The 16907-nt window shown below is 39.2% G+C and overlaps 1 protein-coding gene across 2 annotated transcripts in view; it reads right to left on the bottom strand.

Annotated features, from left to right (window-relative positions):
• The window catches only part of LOC126299054 (protein FAM214A), a 217991-nt gene that overhangs the window by 54203 nt on the left and 146881 nt on the right, over positions 1–16907 (bottom strand). For both annotated transcript variants that reach the window (XM_049990711.1, XM_049990712.1), the window contains exons 6-9: positions 10530–10749; positions 9684–9775; positions 9155–9276; positions 2009–2227 (exon numbers count right to left, since the gene is read on the bottom strand). In XM_049990711.1, the coding sequence (XP_049846668.1) occupies positions 2009–2227; positions 9155–9276; positions 9684–9775; positions 10530–10749 (653 nt within the window). The remainder of the gene's footprint in view (positions 1–2008; positions 2228–9154; positions 9277–9683; positions 9776–10529; positions 10750–16907) is intronic.

Genomic DNA, 16907 nt, shown 5'->3' with positions numbered 1-16907 from the left:
ATACGTTAGTTCTTCCAGTCTTTGAGTGTTGTTCGTCTGTATGGGACCTGTACCAGTTGGGTCGGATTCAAGAGATTGAGAAGGTCCAAAGAAGAGCAGCAAGATTCATGGATTTGTGACTGGTACATTTAGCCATCACGAGGGCATTACAAATATCATAGAAAGTTTGAAGTGGGACACACTTGCAGATAGACGGCGCACTAAACAGAAGGGGCTGCTCACTAAATTCTGAAATCCGATCTTCACCGAGGATGTAGAGCATATATTATTACCACCAACTTTCAAATCGCGCAATGACCATCATTCAAAGATAAGGGAAATAAGAGCTAGTACTGAGACATTCAGACAGTCATTTCTCCCTCGCACGATCCGCGAGGAAAACAAGGGGGGGGGGGGGGGGGGGGGGAATATGATTTTGGCGTGGTGCCCTCCGCCACACACCGCTTGGTGGCTAGCGGAGTATATATGTAGATGTGGATGTAGACGCAGTCTAAATAAAAGACTACCCGTGTAAAGTGTCCTGTTTCAGACTAATTCCAATAATTTCAATTATAGCTAAAGTTATGGGCTCTGTGATGAAACACCAGATGCTAAATTATTTTGAAGGCAATGACCTCTTCCAGGAAACAGCACAGCTTTCACAAAGGAAAGTCAATGAAGACAGAGTGTGTGGCACTGACACTCTGTGATCTTAGCAACACATTTGAATGCATCTCGCACAAGATATTGCTTAATAAGCTAAAGTGTTATGGTACTGGAGGTGATGTTCTGGCAACTCTTTAGTCTTATCTTGAAAACTGAAGGCAGGTAGTATCAGCCCATAGAGCAATCTCTCATGAATAGAAACATGAGCATGGCATACACCAGGGATCCATCAAAGGACCTCTCCTGTGTATTATTATTAATGTCAACGATATAGGTTGTAACAACCACATGTTACAGTTTGCTGATGACACCATCCTTTTTGCCAAAGGAAAAACTGCTCCAGAAGCTCTACAAGCTCTCTTTGAAAACATCGAAGGGTAGTTTATCAAAAACAAAATGAAAATGAATTAAGAAAAAAAAGACATCATATGTCATGCAGCCTCAGCAATGTTGGATGCCAGGATAATATGGAGGCTGTCAAACTGCTGGGATTCATGACTGACGGCAACCCACCAATCAATGAGTGCACAATGTATGTGTGCTCCAAGCTCTCTCATGTAATATACCTCCTAAGGAAGCTAAAGGGTTTATTAACTGACCAGTACCTCATAGCATTGTATTATGCACTATTTCATAGCACATTAATTATGACCTGCAGTTATGGGGACACACTTTAGGTTGCAAGGACATGTTAATACTAAAAGGAAGAGGAGGAGAGGGCGGGGGGGGGGGGGGGGGGGGCGCACTTTCAGGATCAACACTTCACACAAAAGACTAGAGCACTGCAAGCTTATATTTACACAGTTAGGAATAATGACCATTTTCAGGCATTATTTGTGTTCATGCCTGATCAGTGTAAGATGAAACCAAGAGACTTTCAGCATGAGGCAAGAAATACGTACTTATGACATCCGCAACAAGAGAAATGTTGAAATATCGAGATGCCAATTGTTTGGAATGCAAGGTAGTTTTCCAACACTTGCTCTAACAATCTTCAAAATGCTGCCTGGAAAAGTGCAGTGTGTGCAACCAGAAACATTCAAAAGGAAAATTGCATGACTTTAAACAGCACCCTTTATACTCCATTGAAGAATTTTTCCACCAGTGATTCGACTAAATAATATTGTTTCCCTATCACTGTGAACAGTTTTCTTCATATGTTATACAAGAAACAGTAAAAGCTCATACATATGTATGTACATAATTTTGACACTGTCTGTCCAGTCATGACTGGTAAATGACACATCTAGTAATAAATTAATAATACAGAAATTAAAAATGACTAGTGATCAGCAATGTAAGTGAAGTAATTACATTATATTCATAGACAATAAGCCCAACAAATTGACAGAAGCAATCAGACCTGTATCTTTGATGTCCCTGCGTCTAAGTGTAGCGTGCCTTCCCCTGCGCCGCCCAGTTTCTGGTGCTGACACATCGCATCTGCTGCTGCTCCCACTGCCGCTGCTGCTGCTGCTGCTGCTGCTGCTACTGCTGACAGTACTACTGCTGCTTGTGCTACTGCTACTACTGCTTCTACTGCCACAACCGCCACTCACGCCATGATTGTCATCATCTTTTTCTGAAACAAGCCATTTGCTTGCTAGGAAGTCCACATATATTTAAACAGTATAATAAGTCAACACAAACAGTCAACTTCATTTTGACTTTTGTAATTACAGTAACAATAAAAAAATTTAGAACAACATGCCTCCTTGTTAAATTCAAATCACAAATTATTTATTCGAAGGTGAGCTATAAAATCCAAAGTACACATACATTTTACTGTGTTCAGGCCTAAAACAACAAAGAATCAGTCAGATCTGTACCATTTTTTAATGGCAATAAGATGGTACACAGATGCTGAAACATGACCTTTGCTTGTGGGGGTGGGAGGGAGGGAGAAAGAATCTTTGATCTTTCACAAATATGGGAAAATAATAATTATAAAAATTTCAAGATCCAACATCATCATTACAAAAGAATTTTTTTTTTTTATTTTGTTATACTAACAATTCACTGCGAGATTAAAGTGGCACACAAGGAAGACAACATCCACTATTACTATCATCCAACATAACTGTTATCCAAGTAGTGTCTTGACCTGCTTTCAATCAGTTCCACTCAAATGACCCATCATTTGTTTCCTGGAAGTTCACTCCCCCACATATACTACTAGTCTTTTTCACATTTGGTTTCTTATATCTCTTAGCATTTATAGAAACCTATGTCAACTTTACATTACTTTACCAAATGTTTTCTAATTCATTTTCCAAAATGTGCACGCTTCTAACATTAGGAGCATGTATCAGAGTTTACTCTAGAATTTACAGTAGTCGTACAAGTCATAAACATGCAACAAAATTTATTTAGGTCTAAAAAACACTTTCTTGACAAACAGATGACAATGAATGAATCCCCCTTATGAGACATCCATATGGGATGACAGCACTTCTGTCTGAATCTCTCCCTTCAGTTACACTCTGGAGTACATGCACCATATTGAAAGCCATTAGTGACTTTTAGTTTTAAATATTCACTTATGCTTATGTACAAGTGTTGAATGCTAAGTAATGGCTCCACATACAGCACTCCTGAATATGCCATTCTCCTGGAGATGCCATACTTGCCCAGTTTCTCCTTCATAAATGTTTTGAAGGGACAGCATCATCTAAACAAGCTGAGCATTTCATCAATGGTGAGGTGCACTCCTAGTTTATATAATAGTGGAAACCTATTGTTCACTTTGTTGGAAAGTTCAGCAACTACTGTGGACTTCTCTGCTTCCTCTCTTTGCTGTTGAGTAGTTTTGTCATCAATCATAATGATTTTAATAAGTTCCTTGAAATGTTCTCTTGCCATAATAGTCTTGTAAATAGGTTTGACCAGAGATTGTAAACATTCAAAGAATTGTCCTTATTTGTACCCAGAAGTACTAGTATTCCTACAAAGGCATACAACATAGGCTGAAACTCACAACACCACTCTGTCACAAAGTCAAATTTTGCAGCCTGGGATTTCCGTCCATTCCAAAGAAGTCTTTAGGGACACCACTAGAAATACAATGTTGAAGACCTGGTTGGAGAAACACATGTGGAGATTTCAATGAAACTTTTTTACTCACTGTCTAAAGGGTGTCCAGTTATGTGACAAATATACCTGAATGAATATCATAAGTTTGGTTTCATTCACTAAATTAGTCCTATTCAGTACCTTGTACTGTGCACAGAGGTATTAATTGTCACCCCAATCATCGTATCATTGTAAGTAGCACTAAACTTACTAGATTTTTTCCAATTAGTGATTTTTTCAGTTTTCAGTGAAAATTTTCAGTATATTCTCTCAGTGAGATACTGAAATAGGATCAAATTACAGTTTAGTGAAGGAGGACAGAAGAAGGTGAAGAGTAGAGTATAACATCCTTTCAAAAAAGAAGTCTCTCAGGTAGAGCATAAGCTCAGAGTGTCAGTGGATGGGGAAAGAAACCAACTATCATTTCTAAAGGAACCGCACCAGCATCTGCACCACGTGGTTTACAGAAATCGCAGAATCTTTATACAAATGGCCAAATGGGCACTTCAACTGCCATCTTCTCAAAAGAGAATCTGGTGATTTAACTGCAGAATACCTTGCTCTGTAGCTTAGCAATGAACCATGCCTCTTTTACAACAACTTTTTATTTTACGGGAAAAGAAGGCTGGCTATTATCTATGCTCATACCAATATAGTGTGCCATGTCATTTGTCTGGAGAAGAAAAATTGCAATTGCTTTATTTTAAATTAAGTACTGTTAAGTATCCTTTAGCTGTACTCAGTGAACAGTTATCTATGGCTAAGAAGTACAGCAAAAACCATCTGATCTGACAAGCACGTGAACACTTCCAAACTTTCAGCTCTCTAACAGTGTACAAATTATTAGCAAAACTTTGGAAACTTCATTAGGAAACTTATCACTTTGCTTTTATTTGAAGTTTATAGTTGCATCAATTGTAAAATCACTAAGTACTCAACTGTCACTTGATAATTTTTCATAATTGGCCAGTCTCTTTACCATCTGACCTACAGTCTGGTTTCCACATTTCTCACCAACTCACTGACTAATTTGAGTTAAGTCACTACTACACCATAGTTCGTCCAATGAATATCTTTCTATGTTCCATGTGTATCAGCTGAATCCCTTTGTTTAAACACATCCATTTAGGACTGATCTATTTTTGAAATATAGCAATATGGAATAGTTCCACTTAATCTGTTATAACTCCGATTACAAATACCTTTTATCTTTTTCCACTTATCTAATACATGTGCCTCATGTAAATGAAATATGAAGTATCTTTTACAAACTTTATGTTTATAATCATTATAGTTAAAGAGTGCAACTTAGAACTGACGAGAATATTGATTTAAAAACTCTATAGAAACATTTATCTTGTGGGAATATTTGAACGTTAAGACTCTCTAGAACTGCAAGCCCTTGAAAAATGTCAGGCCACTAACAACTGTTCATTTCAAAACTGATAACTTATTTTAAAGCCTTGTTTCTCTACAAAAAATGTTTTGTCTTTAAAAATTTTGTAGTGCAGGAAATGTATCTACCCTAAATATATATTACCACAAGAAGAATAGCGTGGAATCCTTTAAAAAAAAATAAAAGTTTCTGAATATGGTCACATTTTTCTGTATCTAAAAAAATTTTCAATAGTAGCAAAACTTTGGGGAGAAAAGTTCATACCAGAAGTCTGCTCCAGAACATGGAACCAAGTACCAATGCCATTCAAAGAATATGGAGCCAACAGTTAAAATTAACTCTATTAGCAAATGAGTCTACATAGTGCCTACTTTTCCCATCTTTCATTTTGCTATTGAATATGGATCTGCTCTCTATCAGAACATTTTATAAAAACTCCACCGAGATGGCTTCATAACACCCAAATATACTTAAATCATCAGAATAGATTAGCAGTAATTATTACAAGTTGTCTCTCTTGTTATTTAGAGTAGACTCAGTGGAGACTTTGAGGATGCTGATCTTAACTTCAGAAACTGTAAGGGGCAGTCAGATGAAAATGAGACAGATAGAAAAAACTGAAGTAAACTGTTTATTATTTCAGAAGTAATCACCATGACATAACCATAACCCACAAGGTAGGGTCTCTCAAACTGCGCAAAAAGTTTCGAACTTGCTCTCCAAGGCCAGTTGTTGTGGAATACTTCTATACTCCCCCTACCCTCCTTAAATTGCCGAGCCTATGATGTTTTGTCACCGGCTGCATTATCATCTTCTGTGTTTATTGTTGACATGTTATCAATGGTGTTTAAGTCTCTTAGACCACACCTTGTGAACCACATATCTGTTTTCTTCAGTAAGAACCATATAGCTCAAAATGCATTGGCATGAATGTCATTCTTAACTTTCCTGAGTTTTATGAAATTGGTAGTTGGGCTATGGAGGAAGGTGTCAGTGATATGAATCAAGCAATATATGAAAGAGACTATCTTACATTAGCCAATGATCACAGTACTGCTATCGAACAAGATAATCATTCAGTGGAAGAACTTGAGGAAAGCTGTGATGGCTATCTGCATGATTTTTCAATGATATGCTTAAAGAATCTGTTAAAATCAAGTGTTCCGAGTGGCGATGACAAAAATGTAGTTCCCAGCAACTAATGTCAATTTGATAGCCTTTCTTTTTGCACCTATCAGGCGTGCAGAGATTGTATGATTTTTCAGACTGTACTATAACAGTCTATTTATGTGTACTATTTAAACGAAGCACACAAACGTATGTGCTTTTGTGTGATGAATGGTAAAATGCTGCAGGCTTTGTTTGCTGCACTAAAATAAACTAGAAGCATTTAAACAACACTTAAATAATTGTAAAAATAAATGTTATATAGCATAAATTAAAAATTTCTAATGATTTTTCCCTTAAACCTTGGTTTAAAACATCAGGGTCCCAGAGACTCCACCACATTGTATACATTACAGAAAAGTCACCTCGTGATTTAAGGGGTAATACATACACTCCTGGAAATGGAAAAAAAGAACACATTGACACCGGTGTGTCAGACCCACCATACTTGCTTCGGACACTGCGAGAGGGCTGTACAAGCAATGATCACACGCACGGCACAGCGGACACACCAGGAACCGCGGTGTTGGCCGTCGAATGGCGCTAGCTGCGCAGCATTTGTGCACCGCCGCCGTCAGTGTCAGCCAGTTTGCCATGGCATACGGAGCTCCATCGCAGTCTTTAACACTGGTAGCATGTCGCGACAGCGTGGACGTGAACTGTATGTGCAGTTGGCGGACTTTGAGCGAGGGCGTATAGTGGGCATGCGGAAGGCCGGGTGGACGTACCGCCGAATTGCTCAACACGTGGGGCGTGAGGTCTCCACAGTACATCGATGTTGTCCCCAGTGGTCGGCGGAAGGTGCACGTGCCCGTCGACCTGGGACCAGACCGCAGCGACGCACGGATGCACGCCAAGACCGTAGGATCCTACGCAGTGCCGTAGGGGACCGCACCGCCACTTCCCAACAAATTAGGGACACTGTTGCTCCTGGGGTATCGGCGAGGACCATTCGCAACCGTCTCCATGAAGCTGGGCTACGGTCCCGCACACCGTTAGGCCGTCTTCCGCTCACGCCCCAACATCGTGCAGCCCGCCTCCAGTGGTGTCGCGACAGGCATGAGTGGAGGGACGAATGGAGACGTGTTGTCTTCAGCGATGAGAGTCGCTTCTGCCTTGGTGCCAATGATGGTCGTATGCGTGTTTGGCGCCATGCAGGTGAGCGCCACAATCAGGACTGCAAACGACCGAGGCACACAGGGCCAACACCCGGCATCATGGTGTGGGGAGCGATCTCCTACACTGGCCGTACACCTCTGGTGATCGTCGAGGGGACACTGAATAGTGCACGGTACATCCAAACCGTCATCGATCCCATCGTTCTACCATTCCTAGACCGGCAAGGGAACTTGCTGTTCCAACAGGACAATGCACGTCCGCATGTATCCCGTGCCACCAAACGTGCTCTAGAAGGTGTAAGTCAACTACCCTGGCCAGCAAGGTCTTCGGATCTGTCCCCCATTGAGCATGTTTGGGACTGGATGAAGCGTCGTCTCACGCGGTCTGCACGTCCAGCACGAACGCTGGCCCAACTGAGGCGCCAGGTGGAAATGGCATGGCAAGCCGTTCCACAGGACTACATCCAGCATCTCTACGATCGTCTCCATGGGAGAATAGCAGCCTGCATTGCTGCGAAAGGTGGATATACACTGTACTAGTGCCGACATTGTGCATGCTCTGTTGCCTGTGTCTATGTGCCTGTGGTTCTGTCAGTGTGATCATGTGATGTGTCTGACCCCAGGAATGTGTCAAAGTTTCCCCTTCCTGGGACAATGAATTCACGGTGTTCTTATTTCAATTTCCAGGAGTGTATATCACACGTGAGACAAGACAACCCATGCTTTCATGGGAAAATATTAGTGGTTGCCTGCAGAGCCATGATTGTACCCAGGCATTCATCTCTTCATGCAAAGGAAATCTACAGCCATGAATGTCTTTCTTCAGGTGCTCCAAAAATGTGGAAAGCATATGAGGAGATATTGGGGCTGTATGGAGAGTGTGTAAGGGGCAAGGTCTTCCAAGTAAAACTTCTGCAGCATACTCTTGGCAACAAGTGGGCAAGCATACATGTGTTTAATTTGTTTTTACTACACAGCACATGTTTCGCTTGGAAGCCCTTACACATCCTCTTTCACTTATCTTAATTTATTTTTTATCCAATTTTAGTCTAGTCCACTCAAAAAAATCTTACTTCTTCTATTTTCATTCACTTTACTTTTCGATTCATTCTCCGATTTCTTCCGATTTTGACTGCCAACTTTGGCTTATTAATAACTAACAGTAAGTTATTAGTGTTCAGAATTTTCAACGTGTTATTCTATCTTGACTTCACTGCGATTTCTTTGGTGTTGCCTTTCTTGAAATAAAGAGTGCATTTTTTTATTCTCTGCAGATTGGTGCATATTCACCTTTACTACCATCTTATGTCTTGACGAAATTCTGAAAAAACGACAGATCAAACTGTTTCCTTTTCCAATTTGTGTACTTGTTTCATCCTGCAACAGTAAGTACTGTTAACATTACTCTTAAGCACAAAATCCTCTTGGCATACACAATATTAACACTTTGAATGTAATCTCTCAAGCAACTTTGAACACTTTCCACTATGTTGTTGCAGGACTGGCTTAGATTTGTGCAGCAGCATGTAAATAAACAGCACATTATATTCGAAACCTTTTCACAACTGACTCGGCAACAGTTCTTTCTACACACATACAAGAATAGAGTGTCACAAAATGGAATTAAGGAAATTATACTGGCTAAAATTAAAAATTTGTGTTAAATGAGCTTAGGTAAAATGTTGTTACAGTTGTGTGTGTCATGAAGACATTACCTGCTCTCTTTACACTGTGGATTTTGAGTTGCAGCACTAACCTCTGCAAACAGAAGGTGTAGTTCCATAAATAAGCACATCCTCTGAGACATCACGGCAGGTTGGTGGAGGACTCTGATATTTACACGGATGACGGTGGATGCCACTGACACTGGTGCTAGTGCTGTTAAATTAAAAGTGCTATCAGAACACCAGCAACCAGATGAGGTCATCAACTGAAACCTATTCTTCACCTCTAGATATTTTATAATAGCACTAAACACCACACATTTATGCTGTACAGAAAAATAAAGTAACAAGAAATGGTATAATGAATATGGAAAAACTGATTTTATTATTTTCATAACACTAAACACTTTATTTCAGTTTCTTCTAATTTATAGCAATCAGATATCAACAGCATCTACAATATGCATCAATGTCCTTAACAATTCCAATGAACAGACCACACACTGCAGTGTTTTGGCATTATCTGAAGTGAATCTTTGTATGCCACTAATACAGGTAATGTTTGCATACAGTAAATTAAAAAAGTTCTAACTACACTGCCAGGATGTAACATCAACTCACAGTGTCCTTGTATCCTTTGAAGCAATGGTGTTGTGCAGTGGACACAATGACTGCGGAATTGAATCTGTCCGTGGCAGTGATCGCAAGCACACCTATAACATTTAGTTTTGATGTAAGGGTTACTTCCAGTTACACTACAGAAGGTATAATTTTTTGCATTCATCAAAAGGAATCTAATTAATGGGTGGAGACAATGTTAATACATTAATAAACAATCTCATCCTTTACTAGTTATGCATAACCAAAGCAGTTGTTCAGAAAAATAACCTTCTGCAGTGTATAACTCTTGTCATAAAAGAAGCCAATAGAAGTATATTTGATATATTACACTAGTATACAAAGGTCATTCTAAAATTAAAATATGTACAGTTTAGGTCAGATAAATGCTTTATTTCAAAATTTTGGACATTATGCCTACATGTGGAAAGCCATACAACAGTGTAGGATGACCACATTTTACTGAAACAAGAAAATTTCACAACTGCTTCGTGGAAGTACAGAAATTACAACGGGACTGTTGGAGGGCAGGGGTCAGGGAAAGGGGGTGGGATGGGGAGGAAGAAAGAAATTCCATGATAAAAAAATCCTAAAAACTACCTATTAAGGAATTAGAAAACTAATTCCTAGGGCAAACGCAATGAAACATCACAGAAGTATTCAGTAAAACCATCTTCTGTTGTCCTGTTATTTATTGATAATGTTCTGGCTTGAGTTTCACTGTTAAGATAAGAAAGAAAAAAAGGAAAGGAGAAAACCAGAGTGATAGAAAGTATTCAAGAACTTAACTTACAACTATACAAACAGTGACAGCACTTCAGAAAATTTTAATAGTAATGCTCTACTCACCTTCACAGCAACATTACGTGACAATGCAGCCAAGGGAAAAGTATGTTCCTCATGTTTGCACGGGAAGACAGATGCCTGATCTGGGACGGTAAGCCGATACATTATGTGACTTGGATTACAGCCCTTGGTATTGCTCCACCATGCAGATAACTGTGAGAAATGTAGCTGTGAACGCACAGCTTGGAACAGGCCTCTAACTGTCATAGGGGCCTCACCATACCTGTGTAAATTATTTCATAAAACAGAAATATTAAATTTTCTATTTTGTGTAGTCATTTAGAAGTATCCAACAAATATAAATAAAGCAGTAGACAACTTATTTTCATAATTTGCAATGTAGCCTAACAAATAACTGGAATCATTTACCAGGCATTAATTCACTACTTTACATAACAGTACAGATACCCTCTTCCATTTCCATTATTACTCAATATATTCTGAACTAGATTTAATACTAGCATTACAATTCCATCGTTTTTGAGACACAAATGCCATTATAAAATTTAAATGCAGTATTTGATTGCTTAGCATACTGCTAAAATATGAAAGCAGAAACAGAAAAAATGCTGTAACAATAGCCCAGGTAAATGATGTTGACTGATCACTTACACAATTGATGGATGGTAAGTTACCCCTCAGAATACAGTAAAATCCCCTATTTAATGTTTTAAATATGAGCTCATACAAGCACAAAAGAGTCAAAAACATACCACATTCCTCTAGGCAGATAAAACGACCAGTAAACTCATTGCTGTGTTCTTGTCGTGATACAAGTTATCTTCAGATAAAATGGGGAATATGGCAAAGTGCATACTGCTGGCAGTTAAAATAATTAGTCCTTTTATTGGAGAAGGAATCTGAGTGTTCAGTGACAGTACAGTATTTGCAAGCATACTACATTAATTTCTCTCATTCCAATGGCCACAAGGAGGAATAGTAATTTATTTGTCAAAGTATCAAATTTACCTTAACAAAATATCTATCAGTTCATTTATACAGAAATGAACACACACACCTGTTTAAAAAGGAGACAGTTTGGAACCCCAATGTGTGGTATGTAAGCATCCCCAATTCTTTCACGGCTGAAAGGTGACACATGTCCTAATAAAGTAATACACAGCATTCACAGAGAGAGAGAGAGAGAGAGAGAGAGAGAGAGAGAGAGAGAGAGAGAGAGAGAGAGAGAGAGAGAGAGAGAATGTTTTTTCCATTAAAATCATTTCAAACCACCATCTCTTCCATTTCCAGTATGTTGTGTGCTTTCTTATACGTAAAACATTATGGCCCAACATGCCATAGCCTTTCAATATTATGGTACAGAAGTCACTTAGCCACCATTTTAAGAGAAACTTAGTGAGGCAATCATATATGGCAGTGAGACCACCACAGATGCCCAGGTGTTTTTCGATTTAGGGGCTTCCTTTTCTGTAATTAAGGTCAGCTAAAGAAGATTGTTTTCTGTTATAAAATTGATTGTGCTGAAGGTCACAAATGAAAAATATACTGGCAGTGGATATTGTCATTCTAGTAGCAATAGTGTCACATAGATATTTAGTCTGAGTGCTCATCCTTGGCCATTACCTCAAATAAGTCAGAAATGATCATGGAGAAACTTAACTGTTTTGTATATTCTAAAACATACTGTATTACATAGGCTATATATGATGTTTGTTTAAAAATTTATAATTATGAGAATGTTTTGTTTTGTTTCTCACAATCAGTTATAACAGGAAACCTAAAAACGGCAGTGGCATGTATTTAGACTTTTTCAGACATCCAGTGAGCAGAAGCAGTATGGCAGCACATTAAGACATTATATACACTGTTTTCTTACAGTCATCATGAATCTATGGATTTCACACCTTCCAATGCTAACATTGACTCAAGGCAAGAGATTTACTATTACTGCAAAAACTGCTACTAATTTTTTACAGAGTATTCAAATGAAGAAAAAAAATCCTGTCGTACAATTTGATTCTACTACAAAATGTAGAGTCAACAGTGAATGATCTGCATACTTACACAAACAACATCATTGGCTAATTTCACAGCACATATGGAGAGCATATCTAGATATTCATTCAGCACAAGCAGAATATTCACATTCAAGGTTACCTGTGTCATACAAACAACAAAAAGCAAATGGAAGCAGTTCCAGGATAGTTCTGGGGACACAGTATACATTTCCCTAGTTGCTGATGTAACACTTCCTTTTCTGTTGAAACTGAATGAGAAAAAGCTAAACTTCACATTTTCATAATTTTAGAATTATTTTGAAAGAAATGAGCTGCTTTAACCATGGAATACTTTTTATTAAAAGTCACAACAGGTTTTGCACCAATAGGAGAAGACCCCCTGGTGATAAAGATTCTTTTCAATAGGCCATCGCCAAAAGGTAACTGCTTTAGAGCCACTCCCCATCATTCTTTTCATATTGTAAACAAATAGCAGGCTAAATGCGGTAGTCATCATTTAAAATGAAGAGGGGTAGCAGTACCGCACCACAAGCAGGCAGTAAATACTGACCATCATGCCCAGCTATGGCATAGCAGTCAGTACCATACTGCCTTGCTTGCTGCCTCTCCATTACCTTCCTGGATGTAGTACAGCTCTGCTCCCCCCCATCATATTAAATAAGGACTATTGGTCTGGGTGTGCTATTTGTTTACAATATCATGCAAATGATGGGGATTGGCTCTAAACCAGTTACCTTTTGGCGATGTCCTATTAAAAAGAATCTATCAGCAGAGGGTTTTCTAGTGGCACAAAACCTGTCTTGACTTTTTATTAAATTATTCTACAGCCAAAGTGGATTATTTCTTTCAAAATGTTGAAGTTAGGCTGCAGTTGCTCGCAATTTAAAGTAACATGCACATTTTATAATTACTTTTAAATGATTGTTTTTAAATACATAGAACACTTTAGTTTTTCCACGATTATTTCTGAATCATTATGTATAACGAACCCCCCTTCATGACTGAGGGCAGGCACAGAGTGGAAACATCCACGTGAGGCTATTGCCATTGCCAAATACATCCAGCTGACAGGAACATGTATTGTATGAAAAACTACCAATGACAGAACACATTCCTTTGAATTTATTGATTTAACAGACTGTAGTTATAACCCTGTTCTTGGATGGGACTTCTTGCAGGTATTGTAAACAGTCCTAGACTGGAAGATCTGAGGACCTCAAGATCAATGAAGCTGTTCCAACAAGCACACAAAAGGATTGCTCTGGACAGTTGTTTGCCATCGAAGAACTTGTTACCAGCCGTCATCAATAACATGACTTCCAATCATCAAAGATGACACTCAGTTACACTGTGAAGCTATTACAGATTCTAAAAAAGTACTCGCGCCTACCAAAGAAATTTATATCCCAGCAATGATCATAAACATCGTAGAAGGTCGCAGAACTTTGAACCATTAACTGTCATTAGCAGTTACAATTCACCTCAAGTTACAAGAGTAGGGTCAGATGAACCTGACCAGGAAGGGCAGCTTAGTAACATCAGTGAAGAATTGTGCTCTGCTGCCATTATAGATAACACATTCTATCTGCTTACTGATTAGCTCGAAGGACTCGATGGGCCGACTGGCGAGAGGAGCACTCAGGCTTCAGGAATATGTTATCACACTGGTATCGTAAAGTGGATCCAAATATAAGGACACCAACTGCCTTTTAAGGAATCCTTAGGAAGATCATGGCAGTATGGATGAAATCTCTATCACTGCTGTATTAAATGACATTGCTGCTGAACGGATGTAAGATCCAACACAGCTGAAAACCACAGAAGCCTTGGAGGAGGAGGAGGAACCAATGGAGAACTCCAATTAATCAACAGAACATGACACAAGAGGAACTGAGATTCAGTGTGGGCAGGAATAGTTGCTCGTCACACCAGCTCATCTACAGCCAGCTATTGTGATGTCACGTAGGATTCATAGTGGCTCCAGACATAATCAGATGCAGGTATCTCTGACCAGGTCTCTGGTATCTCGTTAGACACCAAGTGAGCCACTGTAAGGAAAGCTGACGATGGAAGCAAATGGCACAATTATTCCTGGGACGACCGTTACAAATCCCACCTGCAGCAGTGTCATTCCACCATGTTGGAATCCACCCTTTGAAGAGGTTCCCAAAGTTGAAGATGAGAATCTATGGATGATATTTCTCACTGGGGTATACGAAAAGAGCCTCAAAGTGTTCATTTTCATTTGAAGTCACCATAAGACCACAAAATCCCAGTGCACCGTGGACACAATGTCCATGAGGGCATTGGCCAATCCTTCCACCATCAGAGAAAAATCAAATAAAAAGCACTTTTCAGAGCCATCTCTGTCTGCTGCTAGCCCGAATGTCATACTGTGTCTATAGGAAACACACAACACAACACAACACAACACAACACAACACAACACAACACAACACAACACAACACAACACAACACAAATTTATGGGATGCATTTAGTTATAGAGAGAGACCACACAATAAACACTGCAGTGAAATTTTCATTAGACGTGACGTGACGTGACATGACATGACCTTAACTTCCACAGGGAAAACAGTAGTAAATGGCACTGAAATCTCTACTACAGACTGTAGCCTCTTCGCAGTAACATCCACACATAAACCCCGCGGTGAAAACCTTTCTTATCATGCCAGACAACTTTAACATCAAAAGACACAGTTTATCATTAGTGATTTCAACTGCCAGTGATACAATGAAACTGATGGAAATGGCCAATTGCTACAGGAATGGATGGAAGTGAACAACTTCTGTCTCCTATACGACTCAAAGCTGCCCTACACCTTCAAGAGCAATATTTGAAAACAAGGCAACAACCCTGAAAACTGCTTTCTCAGCAGCAATATTCAAGACATACGTGTTAAAAAATGTATATGAAGCTCCTCCAAATCTCAACAAAGGCCCAATGCAATTCAGGTCTTCTCTGAAGTCAAATTTATTAACATGTCCTTTCAAAGAATGTTCAATTTTTAAAAAAAGGCAGATGGATGGATTTTTCCAGGGAATTTGACAAGGAATTAACAACATAGATCCTGTACCCAAAAACTACACACACTGAACAGGTGACATACCTTGGAATGATGCTCAACACATCCATCACATACAAACACGACTGCAAAAGAACCTGAAATGAGGTAGCTACAAGGAACAATATCCTTAGAATGCTAACTGGCAGTAAGTGGGACATCAAATCATCTGTGCTTCAAACCACCACCTTAACACTTTGCTTCCCTGCAGCTGAGTACACGTCCTGTCTGGTCTAGATCGGTGCATGCAAAGAAAGATTGATATAAGCCTTCACAAAACTTTTAAACTAGTCACACAATTCATGAAGCCTACTACACTGGAAAAGCTCTACTAAGCTTCAGGTTTCAGCAGTCCCAAGTCTCACAGGGTAATTCATGAAAGTAACAAGCAGTTCGAAAAGGCATTTGATTCTCAGAATCATCCACTACACAACAGCCTTTATGGATTAAAAAGACTAAAACCATGATATTTGTTCCTCAACTACACCTTAGATGAACACCGTCAGCTACCTTATTTTTGAACATCCACCAAGTGGTATCGAATTTAACTACAAGTCATGGAAAATGCTAAACCGTATCATAACAGGTATAGCTCCCTTAAAAATCAATCTGATAAAATGGCGTCTATGAGAATATAACGACAATAAGTGTGACTGTGGAGAAATACAAAACACAGAACATCATTTAACATGACAAAGCTGTCCTGCACGTTGCTCCTTGGATGATCTCTGGCTAAGCAAGCTTGAAGCTTCCAACATATCCCAGTACTGGGCTAAAAAATTGAAACTCTGGACATGAAAAATTAAATTAAGGCTGCACTGACCACCCCACTCGTATGTTGTCACTATAGCTGTGCTGAATGTGAAGCGCCAGAAACTGCAAAGTTCCTTGCAGAAGACATCATTCTGAAGTATGGAGAACCCTCTTGTGATGATCTCTGATCATGTAAAAGTTTTCCATTTGAAACTAGTACCAGAGATCATTTCACATTAGGGCATCATCCACAGGATGATGACTGCCTACCATCCACACCCCGTTAGGTGGCTTGCAGAGTATGGATGTAGATGTAGATTGGCCTTATGAAACATTTTCAGATGCTGGCAGATATGCTCTCAATACACGATGTCTAACAGTGCAATTGGAACATACTATTGTGAAAATAGACACAATGCCTGATGGGATACCACAAACACTGATTATACAATTTTACTTATAATCCATCTTGATTGCGAAAATGTTTATTCACATGACCGGTTTCAGTTCCTTTAGAACCATCTTCAGATCTGCAAATTTCAGTTACAGGAGTAACCCGTCCAC

Source organism: Schistocerca gregaria, chromosome X (assembly GCF_023897955.1).
Source record: "Schistocerca gregaria isolate iqSchGreg1 chromosome X, iqSchGreg1.2, whole genome shotgun sequence".
NCBI classification, from domain to species: Eukaryota; Metazoa; Arthropoda; class Insecta; order Orthoptera; family Acrididae; genus Schistocerca; species Schistocerca gregaria.
This window is presented reverse-complemented; position numbering and strand designations above follow the sequence as displayed.